This window comes from Coffea eugenioides, chromosome 1 (assembly GCF_003713205.1).
Source record: "Coffea eugenioides isolate CCC68of chromosome 1, Ceug_1.0, whole genome shotgun sequence".
Classification (NCBI taxonomy): Eukaryota; Viridiplantae; Streptophyta; class Magnoliopsida; order Gentianales; family Rubiaceae; genus Coffea; species Coffea eugenioides.
Genome location: NC_040035.1, coordinates 40342456 through 40359752, shown reverse-complemented (window position 1 = coordinate 40359752; position 17297 = coordinate 40342456). Strand labels below are relative to the sequence as shown.

The 17297-nt window shown below is 35.5% G+C and overlaps 1 protein-coding gene across 1 annotated transcript; it reads left to right on the top strand.

Annotated features, from left to right (window-relative positions):
- The first annotated feature begins 2744 nt into the window (after nucleotides 1-2744).
- On the top strand, nucleotides 2745-4294 carry LOC113779519 (spermidine hydroxycinnamoyl transferase-like). Its single transcript, XM_027325112.1, has one exon. It carries the CDS (start codon nucleotides 2853-2855, stop codon nucleotides 4215-4217), a length of 1365 nt encoding a protein of 454 aa, XP_027180913.1. The 5' UTR covers nucleotides 2745-2852; the 3' UTR covers nucleotides 4218-4294.
- Nucleotides 4295-17297: the final 13003 nt, after the last annotated feature.

The window sequence follows — 17297 nt, the reverse complement described above, 5'->3', positions numbered from 1 at the left end:
TAGGTGACGTGCACGGAGTATACATATAACATTTAGTTTATCCACAATCAAGTTTTATATTTATAAATTCCTAAATACCCCAACACGCGATTTTTCTGCAAGTATACAGGTCATTTATTGAGCATAGAGGTATTAGGTGTCAATGCCACAGAAAAGATTTTCAATTATTGGTGATTTTCAAACTCTTTTATTATTTAGATTATAAGCATGAAATAAAAGTAATAAAATTAACACTAAAAAACTCCTAGATGTATAGAATTCTTTACTGCTCTTGCAAATGAGATTACCGGTTAAGTGAATGCTATTAATGTATAGAATTCCTAGATGTATAGAATTCCTTTCTTAATGTATGTGAAACCTATTCTTGTAGTGAATCAACTATACTTGTAGCTAAACCATGCCTATTCTCGTGGTTATGAAATTAACTACAAGCTCATTTTTTTTATAAAATTACATGAAACGAATCATAAATCCACATAGGTGCTCCTCTACTCTCGTGAGTGAACTCCCTAGGTTTATCACTTCCTTGAGCTAGTGTTAAATTTCAATTCTCATTACAAACTTAACACCTTAAGATTATCACAACTAATGGCCGGTTAATCATGAATAGAAAAGCAAAAGTGATAAATAACTTGTTCAAAATAATATCATCAAATAACCAAGTAAACATCACTAACAAGATATAGAAAGTTCATCCATACTCTAGGCATAAACTTTAACTAAACATGAAAACAAGATCCAAACTTGTATTATAGTTAAACATTAACTTAAATACAAAAGAGAAAGTGATAGAAGAGAAGTCACCCTTGTCACATGAGCTTCAAACTCTCCATCTTTACTCCTCAATCTTCCTCCAAATCTAACTATAAATATAAGAAGGAAAAACTACACTGGCTACTCTATACTATCCTAACTAATGAACTAAGAAAATTCTAATGAAAGCTACATTTTTGGTGAGTTTCTCTAGCTTTCCAAAGTTTTTAAAATGGTTTCCAAAGGCTATATTTATAGAGGAATTCAAGAGCCAAACGAGTTGTTTCCAGTTGTCATTTTTGACTCTTGAAACTCTCTAAGATTGTTTCTCAAAGTTTTCATGCTAATCTGATCATTTCCAGCCGAAATCTTTGCAAAAAAAAAAAGTGGTCAAAAAGGTTGTGTGAAAAGAGCACAAGTTGCAAAGTAAGTTGCAGCCGAAATCCACTAAAATGCGGGTAGAAAACGTGACCTGTGCCCGCGTTTTGACCCCCAATTTTACTCTTTGCGGGTTTGCACTTTTTTGGGCAGAATTCATTCTTGCTTTATTTTTTGTCCAAATTCAACTGATATTTTCTAAATGTTAAAAGCTGAACTAGCTCTTGTGTAAAACAGAAAAGTTGTAGCCCTTTGAATTAGCTTTCCAATGCATCAAGAATCATCTAATTTGGAGTTCTGTAGACTGATAAATGACTAAAATACCCTTGACTGGTCAGAATCTTGTTTCAGCTTTCGACCATGAACATGCACTTTTGTATTTCGACTTTTTGACTAGGAAAATGAGTGAACTGAATTTTGATATTTTCATACCAAATGTAGATATATCTTTAGTTTCAAAATGGTATAAGAATCACCTCAATCTAATGTTGTAGCTCCAAATATAGCCGAAATACCACAAGATATCAAAACTGTCTTCACTTGCATTTCTTCCTTTGAATGTTTTGCACTTCATGTCTTCTTTAAACCACTTCAAATCATCATCAATCATCCAATTATCTTCTTAATTAACTCCATTAGATGATTGAATCATTAAACCTACCAAAGACATGAAGTTTTCACCATTAAAATCTATAGAAATGTAATTTTTACCACTTAAACCACAAAATGTACATTTTCACTAAAATCCTAGTTAATTAGCAAAAAACATGACTAAAACACATCAAAACTAAATAATAAAATACACTAAAAACACGTAAAATATAGATTTATCAACAGGCGTGGCAATCGGGTCAAAAATAGGGGTAACGGGTCGGGTTGAGATTCAGATATAACAGGAAACCTGCTGATCTGAACACGACCCCCCAACCTGCAAAGGGTAGGATACTTGACCTAAACCTGAAATTTTCGGATTGAGGGTCACTCGAATGACCTGATATGATTTGAAACATAATTTTAATTTATTAATATACCACTATGGTTTCTAAAAGAACCAATTTCACACAAGACTAATTACATAACCAAGTAATAAAAATCTCAATAAAATAATTCAAAAAAAGATCTGAAATAAATTAAGACACTGTAAAAGTGTTTTATCCCAAACCAGATCTAAAATAAATTGAAACACTATAAAAGTAGAAAATAATGTAATATATTATTTATCCAAATATATTAATTCCAACTTCACACAAATTAAACAAATTCATTTAGGATTAATGATTAATGCCTTGGGAAAAAAGGAATAACTTAGTTTAGTTAGATAAAACATTTTATATTTATTAAATTCTTTTTAATTCATAAACTAGTTATTGGATCAACCCGTGGGTGACCTAAATTCGACCTGTTTTCTTTTCAGGTTCAATCCGATTCTGATCCTAACCTGCGAAATTTCAATTCAAACCCATTAATTTCGTATTAAATTCATTTGGTGTTTTAAAATTGTATCAAAAATTGTCACCCCTACATGTAAAGCAAGTCTTCATAATTTTCACATGTGATGTTATATAAATCTCGGGTCTATATAAGCGTATGCTGGCGGCACTTTGCTACCACAGCCAAAATCTCACCCTCAAAATTTCCTTTCCTTCTCACAAAGTCTCCCAGCTGCGATACTTTTTTCCTTCTTACAACTCTCACTCCCATTATTCTCTTTCCTTCTCACAATGGTTAACTTGATTGCCTCTCACGTCGTCAAACCAGCAAAACCAATCCCCACAAAAGTAATGTTTTTATCTGAGTGTGATCAACGTGTGCCCGTGACTCATGTAACTATCGTCCATTTTTACAAGCCAGAAAGTCCAGAATTGCTAAAAGATGCCACTGGGGTTTTGAAAGAATCACTAAGCGAAGCCTTGGTGGCGTTTTATCCGCTTGCTGGACGTTTATACCAGAAAGATGGGGGCCGAGTTGAGCTGCAGTGCAATTCCATGGGAGCTTTACTTGTTGAAGCACAATCTGAACTCAAAATCCAGGATTTCGGAGACTTCTGTCCAACCCCACAAATCCGTGCCCTGATCCCACCTATAGATAACAATAATGCTCCCCTTCATGAGGTACCGCTCCTTCTAGCGCAAATTACAAAGTTTGCCTGTGGTGGTGTTTCTATAGGCTTGGCCGTGTCACATGTCATTGCGGACGGCCACAGCGGGTGTCATTTTGTTTCCGAATGGGCAAAGATTGCACGTGGTGAAAAATCTGATGATCAACCATTTCTAGATCGAACAATTTTTCAGAAATATGAAGACGATCACCCATCATCAACAGCCCCAAAATTACAATACTCGGACTTTTTCCCACTACCCGTCCTGATAGGCCAGTCTAGCAGCTTGGAAGAGCGTAAAAAGGCTACCATCTGTGCCATGCTTAAGTTAAGTAAAGACCAAATTGAGCAGATCAGGAACAAGGCCAACTACCAAGATTTGATGATTCACAAAACTAGCAATCAAAGCCCCTTTAGCCGGTTTGTAGCAGTATCTGCACATATATGGAAGTGCTTATCCAAGGCCCGTATGCACAACCCCGCCCAAGAAACGGTTCTATATGTGAATATGGATTTTCGCAATCGGCTTAAACTACCCTTGCCCGGAAGGTACTTTGGAAATGCTGTCTTACCTGTACCAACAAGAGCCATTGTAGGTGACCTCCAATCGAGGCCACTAAGCTATGCTTCAAGCAAAATTAAGGAAGCAATAGAGAATGTTACAGATGAATATGTAAGGTCATATCTTGTTTGTATGAAGAACATTCCGGAGGTATCTAGCAGTCGACATTTTCACGCCGTTGGTTGTCCGCAGGGGTTGTTCTTAGGAAATCCCAATTTGATCTTTACAACTTGGGTTGGTCTGGGCTTGTACAAAGCCGATTTTGGGTGGGGAAATCAAATTTTCTTGACCCCTGGGTCAGTTGCTTATGATGGAAAACTCTTCGTTATTCCTAGTCCTAATGGAGATGGATCGTTATTTATACCATTGTGCCTACAAGCAGAACACATTAATGCTTTTAAGAAGCATTTCTATGATGATATATGATGATGTAGACTTACAAGGTTGGTTCTAATCTAATTTGTGTAGTTTCATGGGGCTCAGTAAAAAGCTTAGTCATATGTAATGTAAAATTTAGGTGCCACAAACATTTGAATTTATTTGTTGGACAGGGAACCTACAAATTGGCAGCTGGTGGAGAACAGTTGAAATTGTTGGACGTGGAACTTTTAAGAAATGGAAGATGGAGCAAAGGGAAGCCAAAAATTTGTCTCCAAAGTAGTAGCAAATAAGGAGACTTTTACTCCTTTGAGATAGCTAGTATGACCTTTACGATGTCCTTTTTCTTAAAAAAAAAAAGGATTAATCTTGTATGTATCAAAAGTGGATACATTAATGAGTATGGATACTTGTTATTTCATCTCAATTTGAACTGACTCTCAATTTCAATTTTTACACACGTTGTATATATCTATATCTGTTATTGTATATACTGTCAATATATATAAGATTAATTTTTTTTCTTTAGCAAGAGCAATAGCCCTCACTTTTTTTTTTTTTAGTGTAAGCAAGAGGATTCGAATCCAAGATCTCTTACTTACACTCCCTCTCCCCGTATCACCCAACCCATTCCTCTCCCGTATATAAGATTAATTAAAAAAAATATGATGTATAATCTTTTTCATGATATTATTACTTTTTAGTGTCAATCTATAAAACATGCTTCTTATACAGTAAAATTTGAACTATGATGAGCAATGTGTATTGGGTACTTAATTGTCATATTCCATCCCATAGCAAAGAAACTTGTAAATTGCATAATGGCATATCGACTACTAGATTAAGCTAGGAATGGAGTGGCTTTGGAACCACCATGGACACTACAAAAATGATCAACCATGCGCTTGAATTAATTTAGAGAAAAATGGTGACCATGTAATCTTTTTTTCCCTCTCTTGTGGAATAACATTTATAACCTATCTTATCTTAGTCTGAGGGGAAGAAAGAATCCAAGTGAGCTATATGAGGGGTGAGAGGGAAAGAACCCATATAAAGTAGAGGAGTACACTATTAGACATCTTAAAGCAAAGGACTTATAGTCCAAGAGGAATTTTATATTCCTTCTCAATGGCCAACTTCCCAAATCCAGATTTCTATGTAATCAACTCAGTGCAGAGTTCCCTTCATGTCGTCTAGCTTCAACCATTCCTGTCCATCTTGTCTCAAATTTAGAGCTGCCTCCAAAAAAAAAAGAATAATCATACAAAATTACCCCTGCTTTTTCGAAATTTGATATATAGAACTCTTTTGATTATTATCCAAAGTCTTTAAGGTACTTTACCATGTCATAATTCTCTCTCTCTATTTTTTTTTAAAAAAAATTACTTACATATTTGTAAATTCCTTTTTGGTTAATTGCCCTTTTCTTTGATGTTAAAATAGGCAATACATAATATTGCTGGAATGAGATTGATGTCAAAGTAATGAAATATCATCTTCTTATTAGCTTGATATTTTTGGGTACATTCTATCTTTGATATTTTAATTCGAGGAGCCCACCATCCCTTTCAATAATTGATATTTGTTAAGTGTAAAATTACAATCATTATTCTTTGTCAACATCCATTTTCCAAGAGAATTTTATGAAAAATTGTGAGTAAATGTAAATCTCACAAAAAGATCGCCATCCAATTTATCAACTTAAAAGGAGGTCTTCATAATCTCTATATTTGAAAAAAAAAAGAATAATTTCAAAAATTTTAAGTGCTATAGACTTGTTCTTTAAAAAAAAAAAAAAGGTACCGTTAAACCCCTATATAAAGGCCTGAGGTCAATTCTCTTCTTCGGCAAAAGAGTTGAGATTTTCAATCCATCAACATCTAATTTGCTGGCACCATTAATGCCAATTGTCCTTCCAAGCCCCCTCTAGTCAGTGTTTATAAACTCGGACCGGACCGGCCGGGCCGACCGATTCAACCGAGAACCGGTCCGAGCTGCTCTAAAAACTCGGATGATAGAAACTCGGTCAAGCTCGGGTCAAAACCGGGTTTGACCGGAAACCGGTAAAACCGATGAGAACTCGGTTTTTTTTTTTGCCATTTTTGTTGCCTTTTTTTTTCTTTTTTTTTCTTTGCCTATCTAAATTCCTCCTGATCTCTCACCTCTCTAAAACCCATTTTCACCTCCTCAGCTCCTTCAATTTAGCCACCACAATCAGTGCTTGATATCTTTTTCTAAATAAGATTTAATCTTAGATATGGGAAAAGACCAAAAAAAAAAAGATGAAGAAAAGAGCAGTTTGAAGAAAAAAAGATAAAAGTTTGATTATTTTTTAGTTTTGAAAATAAATACCTAAGGATATAAGAATGGAAATCCTGAAAAGAAATAAGAAATAAGAATGGAAATAAAACTAAAAAAAAAAACGAAAAGCAGAAAGAATGGACAAGACTAGCTTGTCCACTTTGTTCTTGAAGTTGCAATTAGAACCCAGAACAGACAAGACTTCAATGTCTATTGTAAAGCTTACTCTTGCAATGAATCCATGTCAAGAGAACTAAAAAATCAAGAGCATCGTCAAAAATTCGCTGGAAAAACTTAAAGATTGCTCAACCTCTTCGAATTCGTCCATCTCAAAACACAGGGGAAATGTTTCTCAAAACATTCGGAGTGGCTGCCTAAGAGCTTTTGCCACCGATGGGCTTGAGACTTGAGAGCTTATGCGGCCTTCTATGTTCTATCCTTCTTTGGATTTTTTTTTTTAAAAAAAAAAAGAAAAAGGAAGAGTGGAATGAACGGAGAACAGGAACAAGAAAAGGTAGCATTAGTTTAGAAAAGCCTTTGTAGGCGGTTAGAGGTAAAGGAGGAAGGAATTGGGGGAATATTAATGTAGGGTTCAAAAAGCTTTTTCAATATTGTATTCTAACCCCTTGGATATTGAAAAACTATTAACATATCTAGAAATGTTTCATAGTCTATAAATATTCTCCACAAATTTAACTTTGAACTTGTAAATATGCATTAAATTATATGAATTACTATTTGATTGTTCTAATTTCTTTGCACTTTCTTGTTAAACAGCTTTGAAACATCAAACACATATGTATACACCTTTATTGATATTAGCATGCTTTTAGATATTTTACATAATATTTTAATTTCTAAATAATTTTTATTAATAACATTGAAGTTATGACAAATCTAAACTTATGAAGTTGTAAACCACCAATTTAAAGATAAATTTTATATCTTATTTTGATTAAATATTATTAATAAATATTTATGACATATTTATAATGTCATTTAATTTGACTCCGGTTGAACCCGGTCGAACCCATTGACCCCTGACACCTGAGCTCAGCCGAGTTAATACCCGGTCCGAGTCTGAAAACATAGCCCTCTACGTTATTGGACTTCGGCCTAATCATAATTAGCCCAACCAGATGAAACTTCCTTCATCGGAAATTACACGTGGCGGCTTTCTGTGCAGCCGACATATATACATTTATTTTTCCCTGGTCCCTGTTGATGGTGTCATCATGGTACCACTACTTATGTCAGATGGAAAACATGGAGAGTTGCCCAAGCCCACCTTTCAATTAGACAATGACCAGGAAGAATTTTCAAACCAAGCGTACTGCCACAATTTAGGAGCTATATACATAGAGATAATTAACTTCCACAATGCATATAAAAGTGCCAAGTGATATATTAGTTGCTTAATTAACGAAAAATTCGATACTAAGCGACATTGCAACTAAACAATAGAAACAAATTAAAAGATAATTCATTTCTTTGATTTTAGGATTCTCATGTTTGTATCTATCGTTTAGTAATGTCGTAATTTATAGTCACTTTTTATAGGTGAACTCTTAATTAATAATATCTCCTAGAGATTGGTATTCCAATGCTATTTACTTGTCTAACTTAAATTTTCTAAGGCACTGCAAATAAAATTAGAACTTGCCAAGTTTTTTTGTCAAGCAAAACTATAATTCATGGATATGAGCTAGAAGGTTTCTAAAAGAGAATGAAATCTCAACTACATAAACCTGTACTATGTACATGAAGATATAGACTACACAGCCCTAAAACACTTCAAGAACAATCTGTTGGGTTCATGAGTAAGGGGTTGTGTCCCACATCGGTCCGAGAGATGGAAAAAGAGCGGTTAATATGTAAGTAAGGGCTCAAGACCTAATAGCTTAAGCTTTTGGGTCAGAGTTGGGTTCCTGACTTACATATTGGGCTTTTTTATGGACTCTCTCGAGGTGTCTCGCCCTAACAAATTGGTATCAGAGCCTCAGGTTGCAAAACTGGGCTACTCATGGGCAAGTGGATTCTTCTCGGAGTTGGACCGGTGAAAATTCTCTTCTTGGTGGTGGACCGAAGTGCCAAGGAGTTTGGTTGGTGTTGGACCAGGTGTGCCATGGGTTTGGAAGGGGGTCCGGTTGATGTTAGACCAAGAAGCCAAGGGTTGGCAGGGGTCCAAAATATAGTTTGGATGTTAAAAAAGAGTGGGTCCATGATTGGGAGAAGAGATGACCTTAAGTGAAAATGTGGGCTTGCGTTGAGTATTAAAGTGGGCTCGAACAAGAGCTTGTAAATTTGGGTTTAATGTAGGGGTTACTCATGAAGGGGGAGATTTGTTGGGTTCATGAGTAAGGGGTTGTGTCCCACATCGGTCCGAGAGATGGAAAAAGAGCGGTTAATATGTAAGTAAGGGCTCAATACCTAATAGCTTAAACTTTTGGGTCAGAGTTGGGTTCCTGACTTACATATTGGACTCTTTGATGGACTCTCTCGAGATATTTCGCCCTAACACAATCCCCGCACCAAAGCTAGCTGCTAGTTTTCACAAGTTATAAGGTATCTTGCGAACAAGAACCATGTGATGGCAAAAGCAATAACTGATGCAGATCCAATAAGCGCTGCATTGTTATCCATCTTGTTTGTCTCACTGATAGGTTACAATTTTATCATTTATTTTATTATTAACTTCCCCTATTACCTGATCCGATGTGGATTAATTATCAGATTCTATCCACTTTTCATCATTTGCATTTATTTCAGGGAGTAGATCGAAAATACCACAACCAATGCCAATTTGACAGTCATCAAGAAAGAATTCAAATAGAAGGCATGCAGGGGCATTTTTGGGAACAAAAGATACGCAAGCCCTTTTTGGTCATTCGGTGGAAGTCTTCCTCTAAAAAGAAATGGGAGCCGCCGCACATAGGGAGACTGATTAGAGAGGAATTAGAATTAGGAGCAGGAGACTTCTGTTTCTTCTTTAGCTTAGCTTTTGTTGACTTTTCCATGGGATCTCTTTTTGCTTTTTGATTCTTACGCATGGCAGGAGCAAAGGGTAGAGCCTTTGACTTTTTCTTTCATCTTTAGTTGCTTTTTTTTTCTTTTCCATAGGAGTAGACAAGGGATGAGTTAAATCCCTTTGTCTAGTCAAGGAACAACGAAGGTTTTGATTCGCCTAAAAATTGTAAGATCGATTTAATTTTATCTTTTTCTTTTATTTATTGGTATTCGTATATTCTTGATTTCAGTACTTATGGTTATTTAATTAATTGATTGTCCTGAATTCGGATAATTAGTTAATTTGGTAATCTATTGTCAATTAGGACATTAAATTCGTAATTGTTTAATTGTCTTGATATAGTGACAACTGGCATGATTAGATTCGTGTCGGGGAAATACGCGGGCTAACCTAAAATAACCCTGGTAGTGTGTTATTTGATTAGAATAGGGCTCCTCTAATACGTAAGGCAATTGGAGAATTAAATCTTATGGGCGTACCTAGCATTATTTCTCAATTAGAGTAGTGGTTAACGGGCATACTTTAATCACCGATACAGTAAGGAGGAGTTGACTGTCATCGCTTATTTGGCAGTTATAACCTATTTATTAGTGAATAATTGGAATTGACTTTGTATCGATGATCAATTAGGTGAACCATTACTGAAGTTATTTCTTGGCTAGACCCTTAATTATCACTCATTTAATTTTAGTAAATTGTTATTTAATTTTTAGTAGCTTCTTAGATTTTATTTGAATTTCTTTGATTGTCATCTTCTGCACAAAAACACCCCCTTATTACTGTGAATTTGAAAAAAAACAGTTACTCCCAGTCCCTGTGGATTCGACCCTGCTTACTACTATTTACAAAAATTAACTTTAGTTGAGCAGGTTTTTATTATTGCACAGGCTGACAACTTGTCAATTTTTGGCGCCGTTGCCGGGGACTAGTGCCAGATTAATTTGTTTCTTTTTTAGTTCATCTTGGTTTTCATTTTCTATTTATTTTTCTCTTATTTTTTTTATATAGTTTATGGCTGCTAACATTCCATATTTTGATGATAGACTTGACTTTATTCCTGAATGGGGTTATGAGACTCATGTTTTTCCTAATGATCAATGGGCTGTTGCAAATTGTGGAACTTATTTTGCCTCAAGTTATTCAATCGACACATATCTCGCATTTTAAGATGGCCTAAGTGTTCCAATCGATACTTTTGGAGATTTTTCACCTCAATATCAAACGTGGTATGACCCTTACTCAAACAGGTATGATCAAGGATGGTGGGATAATTTCAATTTTAATTATGCGACCAGACTAATGGATTTTCAACAGCAAGAGTCTCAACAACCATCATCCGTGTCAGGTATGTCTCTTGAAGAAATGATTGAATTACTAGCTGCTAATACATATCAAACTCAGCAGGACACACAAGCGATGGCGGATCAAGTGCAACTATTGATATATGGGATGGCAGATCAAATACATCTATTGACATCCAGGATAACGCGATTAGCTTCTCACCTTGAAGAATTGCCTTCACAAACCAATATCAACCTTGAAGAAGATGACAATGCGATTATCCGACCAAATGACATGGAACTGCAAGAGTTTCAAGGAAACGGATCTAAAGATGCAGTTGAAAAGGAAGCTGAAATGCAAGAAATGAGACTCCAGGATCAACTCGTTCAAATGAATGAATCCAGTGAACAATCTCCAAATGCGGTGACATCTCCTCCATTCCTTAATCAATATTCTCCTGACTCTTAATCTTCAATTCCTGTTAGTGAGATTGACTTTGTTATACTAGAAAATTTTGAATTTCATGACAGGAATAAATTAAGAGTGGCGATGGAAAGATATCTTGGACCAATAAATGCGCGTGATGGAGGAGCGAATGGAGAATTCAGATCATTGTTGACTTGTTTGACGCCATGGAAGACCGTAGTTCGTGTGCTCAAGGATTACTCTACTTACGAGGACTATCAGGATTACATAGAGAATGAAGCACTGAAACGAGCCACAAGATTTTATCCTTCCTGAACAAACATGATAATGTCTAGCCAAAATCATTAAAGAAAGGCGCTCATTGGGAGGCAACCCAATTACTCTTAGTTGTTTGTTCGATTTTGTTTGTTAGTTTAAATATGTTTTTCCTTGGATTTGACTGATTTTTTTGCTTCAATTTTCGTTTTTGATGATTCATAGGCATCCCTCTGACATGACGCGCCCGCATCAACTGGGCGCGTGGCACAGTGCGATGTCCTAGTGCTTAGTAAAAAGGGGTTTCGATTCCCTTGACGTGCCCACGTCAAGTCACCTGGAAAGCTACTCATTCTGTACCTTCTTGACGTACCCGCGTCATGTTCGCGGGAAAGCTCCCGCCCTGCACCCCACCTCGCTCTTCTTCTGCCCGTTCGGTCCCGATTGACTATGAGTCCGGCCTGTCGACCTCCGCTCATCCCCCTCCACCACCAGGAGCTGAGGACTGGCACCAGTTTCGAACACAGGTTGAGAATTTAGGGGCTTGGATGATTAACATCGACAACACTGTGGCTGCCATGGCACAGAATCTAGCGGCATTCATGCAGCACGGGGATTTTCCACCCCAAGTCCCGGCCCGCTCACCACTTTGACCCGATTTCAGGGGAGTTTTGTTGCCCTTTCTTCTACTTTTAATGTTCCTTTGCTACATTGAGGGCAATGTATCGTTTAGGTGTGGAGGGGACTGGATCAGTTGAGGTGCCAGTTTTTTAAATTTTCAGTTTTTTAGATGTTTGTTCTTTATTTTTAGTTTGTTATTTGTTCATTTTCGCTTAGTCTCTTTCTTTCTTTCTAGTGATGAGCTCTCATATGAATGCCAAAGTTTGATGTTGGACCGTTGACTCTAAATCTACTATTGCCAAGTTTTAAGGGTTAATTCCACTTTATCCCCCCAAACTTTGGACGATTATCCACTTAAATCCCTAAACTTCAAAATGGGATACTTAAGTCCCGAAACTTATAAATACCTCCAACTTAAGTCCCTAAACTTATAAAATGGGACACTTAAATCCCTAAACCCTTATAAAATGGGACACTTCGACTACCAACGGCATTCAGGATTTGTTAACAATTTTCCTTAAGTGAGAGGTATTTATAAGTTTAGGGACTTAAGTGTCTCATTTTGAAGTTTAGGGACTTAAGTGGGTAATCGTCCAAAGTTTGGGGGGACAAAGTGGAATTAACCCAAGTTTTAATAATAAAAGTGTATCGAGTTAATGTGGTTGAGTCCAAAACATCTCTTTGATGAATATCGATGACTGCTTGACTCTTTTAATTTCTTTGTTAACTTTTCTAGTCATAGGAAATGACTATTAGTATTTTCATGTAAATTGGTCCAATATTAACCTTAGTTTTTCATGTTTGAAAATGAGGCTAACTGATGCAAATTTTCTTTTAGTTTTTGTGTTATATTGAGTTTTTATGTTATTTAGCTGTGAATAAGAGTTGACTATACTCCGCTAATCTTTACTACCGAGTAACCGGAGATCTTCATCAAAAGTGTCGATTCTCGCGTCAAAAATTAGTAATTTCTATGAGTACGTGATCGTATAGCGATAGGAGCTGAGTAACCGAGCTCCTTCATCTGGCAAATGTTGGAGTTCGCGTCAAAAGGCTCCAATGGCTAGAGACTAAGTCTTTTGTACTATTGCTTCAAAAAAAAAACAAAAACAAAAAGAAAAAAATTAGAAAACATGAAAAACAAAAAGTGAAGGTTGTGTTAGGGTGTGATAAAAGTCAGCTTGCCGATTTATGGATTTAATGTTGAAATTTTTGTTAATATTTGGACCATTTGCTGGTAATGTTGAGCGACCATTCCTTTTTCTTAAATTAGTTAATCTGGAATTAAAGGAGTTTGTGGTTTAGAGGCTAACCGGGATGATGTTTCTCGGATATTAATCACTAGTGCTTGATATATGATTTTTCTTGGTATCGTGGCAATATGGTAGATAGAGCAATGACCATTGGCAAATTTTGGTGTTTGTTTACCGTTCTTATACTTGAGAACAAGTATGGTTTAGGTGTGGGGGGAATTGATAGGTTACAATTTTATCATTTATTTTATTATTAACTTCCCCTATTACCTGATCCGATGTGGATTAATTATCAGATTCTACCCACTTTTCATAATTTGCATTTATTTCAGGGAGTATATCGAAAATACCACAACTAATGCCAATTTGACAGTCATCGGAAAAGAATTCAAATAGAAGGCATGCAGGAGCATTTTTGGGAACAAAAGAGACGCAAGCCCTTTTTGGTCATTCGGCGGAAGTCTTCCTCTAAAAAGAAATGGGAGCCGCCGCACATGGGGAGGCTGATTAGAGAGGAATTAGAATTAGGAGTAGGGGACTTCTGTTTCTTCTTTAGCTTAGCTTTTGTTGACTTTTCCATGGGATCTCTTTTTGCTTTTTGATTCTTACGCATGGCAGGAGCAAAGGGTAGAGCCTTTGACTTTTTCTTTCATCTTTAGTTGCTTTTTTTTTCTTTTCCATAGGAGTAGACAAGGGATGAGTTAAATCCTTTTGTCTAATCAAGGAACAACGGAGGCTTTGATTCGCCTAAAAATTGTGAGATCGATTTAATTTTATATTTTTCTTTTATTTATTGGTATTCACATATTCTTGATTTCAGTACTTATGGTTATTTAATTAATTGATTGTCTTAAATCCGGATAATTAATTAATTTGATAATCTATTGTCAATTAGGGCATTAAATCCGTAATTGTTTAATTGCCTTGATATAATGACAACTGGCATGATTAGATTCGTGTCGGGGGAATACGCGGGCTAACCTAAAATAACCCTGGTAGTATGTTATTTGGTTAGAATAGAGCTCCTCTAATACGTAAAGCAATTGGGGAATTAAATCTTATGGGCGTACCTAGGATTATTTCTCAAATAGAGTAGTGATTAACGAGCGTACCTTAATCACCGATACAGTAAGGAGGGGTTGACTGTCATCGCTTGTTTGGCAGTTATAACCTATTTATTAGTAAATAATTGGAATTGGCTTTGTATCGATGATCAATTATGTGAACCATTGCTGAAGTTATTTCTTGGTTAGACCCTTAATTATCACTCATTTGATTTTAGTAAATTGTTATTTAATTTTTAGTAGTTTCTTAGATTTTATTTGAATTTCTTTGATTGTCATCTTCTGCACAAAAACACCCCCTTATTACTGTGAATTTGAAAAAAAAATAGTTACTCCCAATCCCTGTGGATTCGACCCTACTTACCACTATTTACAAAAATTAACTTTAGTTGAGCAGGTTTTTATTATTGCACAGGCTGACAACCTGTCACTCACTTATGGCACATTATTTCTGATGTAGCCAATGAACACATTGTCGATGGTTGGGGGTTAATGTGATGTTGATTGCTTGCTTCTTAGTATATAAATCTAGCATGCAAGTCCAATCAGGAAGGAGATGGACCAAGATCTAATATATAATTCTAGGTACATCAGCTCTTCAAAAAACTGAGTAAATTATTCAAAGGGTTAATTACGAAAACTCCCTCTAAGGTATCAAATATGCAGTTTGCTGCATGAACTTTATTAGGCTCATAATTGGTCTACAATGGACTTTAGTTACTTGGAAGCAGTAGGGATTTGAGACAATTGCAATGCTATATTAGATTTTTTTCTTGTTTGATCTTCTTACATGATTTTAAATAATCATTTTGTATTTTCTTGTTTGCTTTTGCATCTAGATATTAGATTTTTTTAATAGTAAAAAAAATTAAAATCTAAAATTTATCCAAGAATGGCTTTGATTCTAAATATTCTTTATATTTAATTTCAGTTAATCTTATATATACTAACAGTGTATATACTATCACGGTTTGATGCATGATTCATATGTAAAATTTGAATTTCAAATTCAAGTTTAGATTATGTGTCAGATATCTAATGATAAAAATATATATGTACTCTCAGTGAATAAAAGATTAATCCACTTAATTTTGATAAGCAGCTTTTTACAAAAATGTACTTCAAGCGGGAACATACCCATCATAAGCCCAAAACTGTGTTACAAATGCACAATTATGACCATTCGATATTTGTTTGGCATTTTGGACTCCTCATAGCCTCGGGCCGCCTCAGAATAGTGGTGCAGGATCCAATAAAATTCGTCAATCAGTTGCATGTCAAATATAAATTTGAATATTCTTTTTCAATAATTATTAGGTCAAGTGAAAAGAAGTTCGATACCCTTAAGCGAAGTTTTGGATTCGAAACTTGTGAACAGAGAAAACAATATTGGGAGTAGCACCCTAAAAGAAAAAATCCGACATTGATTGACTCCAGATTAGTCGGGGCACTATGAGGTCACTAGCCACTGAGAGTATATGAAAAAAAGTATATGTTTTTAGTCTTGAATGTTTTCTTATAGCTCTTTTAATATGTATGTAGTTTTACATTAAAAAAATATATGTAGTTTTAGAAATATGATGGACAATATTGATATTCCACTTTTCCTTTTTGGCGTTCTATCCTTTCTGTAGTCAAGTATTATTCAACGTGCATGAAGCAAAAGAAATGTCAATAACTATGGATTCGACTTTTATGAATGGAGAAAACAGTGTTGAGATAATCATCCTCAAAAAAGAATATGACAATACTCGAAGCCTAATTAGTCGAGCTCAATGCGGTCACTAGATATTGGGAGGTATAAAAAAAAAAAAAAGAAGTACATGTTTTCAGTCCTGAATCTTTGCTTATAGCTCATTCAACATGTACGTAGGTTTACATTAAAAAAAAATATTTATGCAGTTTTAAAAATATGACGGACGATATTGATATTCCACTTTTTCTTATTCTACTTCCGACCCCCACTCTCCTTATTGCCATTCTACCCTACTTGTAGTAAAGTATTATTAAACGTGCATGAAGCAAATCAAATGTCAACAACGGACAGTTTAGTGCGGATACAGTACCCTTCATATCCTAACAAATACAGGTGTGTGAATGGGTTGGGTGAACACTGAGTTTGGTCCCTCAGTAACACCATTACTGCTTGGATTCTTTCATCATTTCACACGTATTTTGGGTTGCAGAAGTAGACTTGGCTTTACGGTCTTTTGGTTCCATCATAGTCATTCAGACACCTACTGCATTATCACATAGCTCAGGTTCCGATTTGGTCTCGTTTGGACGGCCCCGAAAAATGACACCGTTTTTCTCGTGATCATTTTTTTTATTATTTTTTTTCACGTACATTAAATTATTATAATAATTATTTTATAAAAAATTCAAAAAAATGCAAACAAAACCTTAGCATTGCGGTGGAGTTCTGTTTTTCCTTGCTGCTGCATGCTCATTTGTTTTGTCTTTACGCTGGACCAATTTGTTTTACCTACACCAGGTATGGCTTAGTACTCGCTCAGCTACCTTCTCTACGCATATTATCAGTTTTCTGCTTGTTAAACAATAAAAAATTCTACTAAATGGTATAGCGGTTTGTACCAATACGTTGGTAAGGAGTACGGATCACGTGTAAGGTACGAATACAATTACTGACGTCAAACCTGTTTAGATCAGGTACATGAGGGGTCAATTTTACCTGGAATCATAAGGCTTTTGTAAGACCCAGATTGAATGGACATAAAGATGATTGAGAGGACTGAAAGTGCAGAGCTTTTGTTTTGGGAATAATTTCAGAAATCTCCCTGAGGTTTCTAACAATTTTACTGAGTTTCCCTAAAATTTAAAAAATTACACTTATCTCTCTTGATTTGATAGTTTGACTAACAAAACTTTAAAATAATAT

Bases quoted from the DNA above. Each gene is read 5' to 3' on its own strand.
- LOC113779519 (XM_027325112.1), top strand. From the start codon at position 2,853: ATGGTTAACTTGATTGCCTCTCACGTCGTCAAACCAGCAAAACCAATC.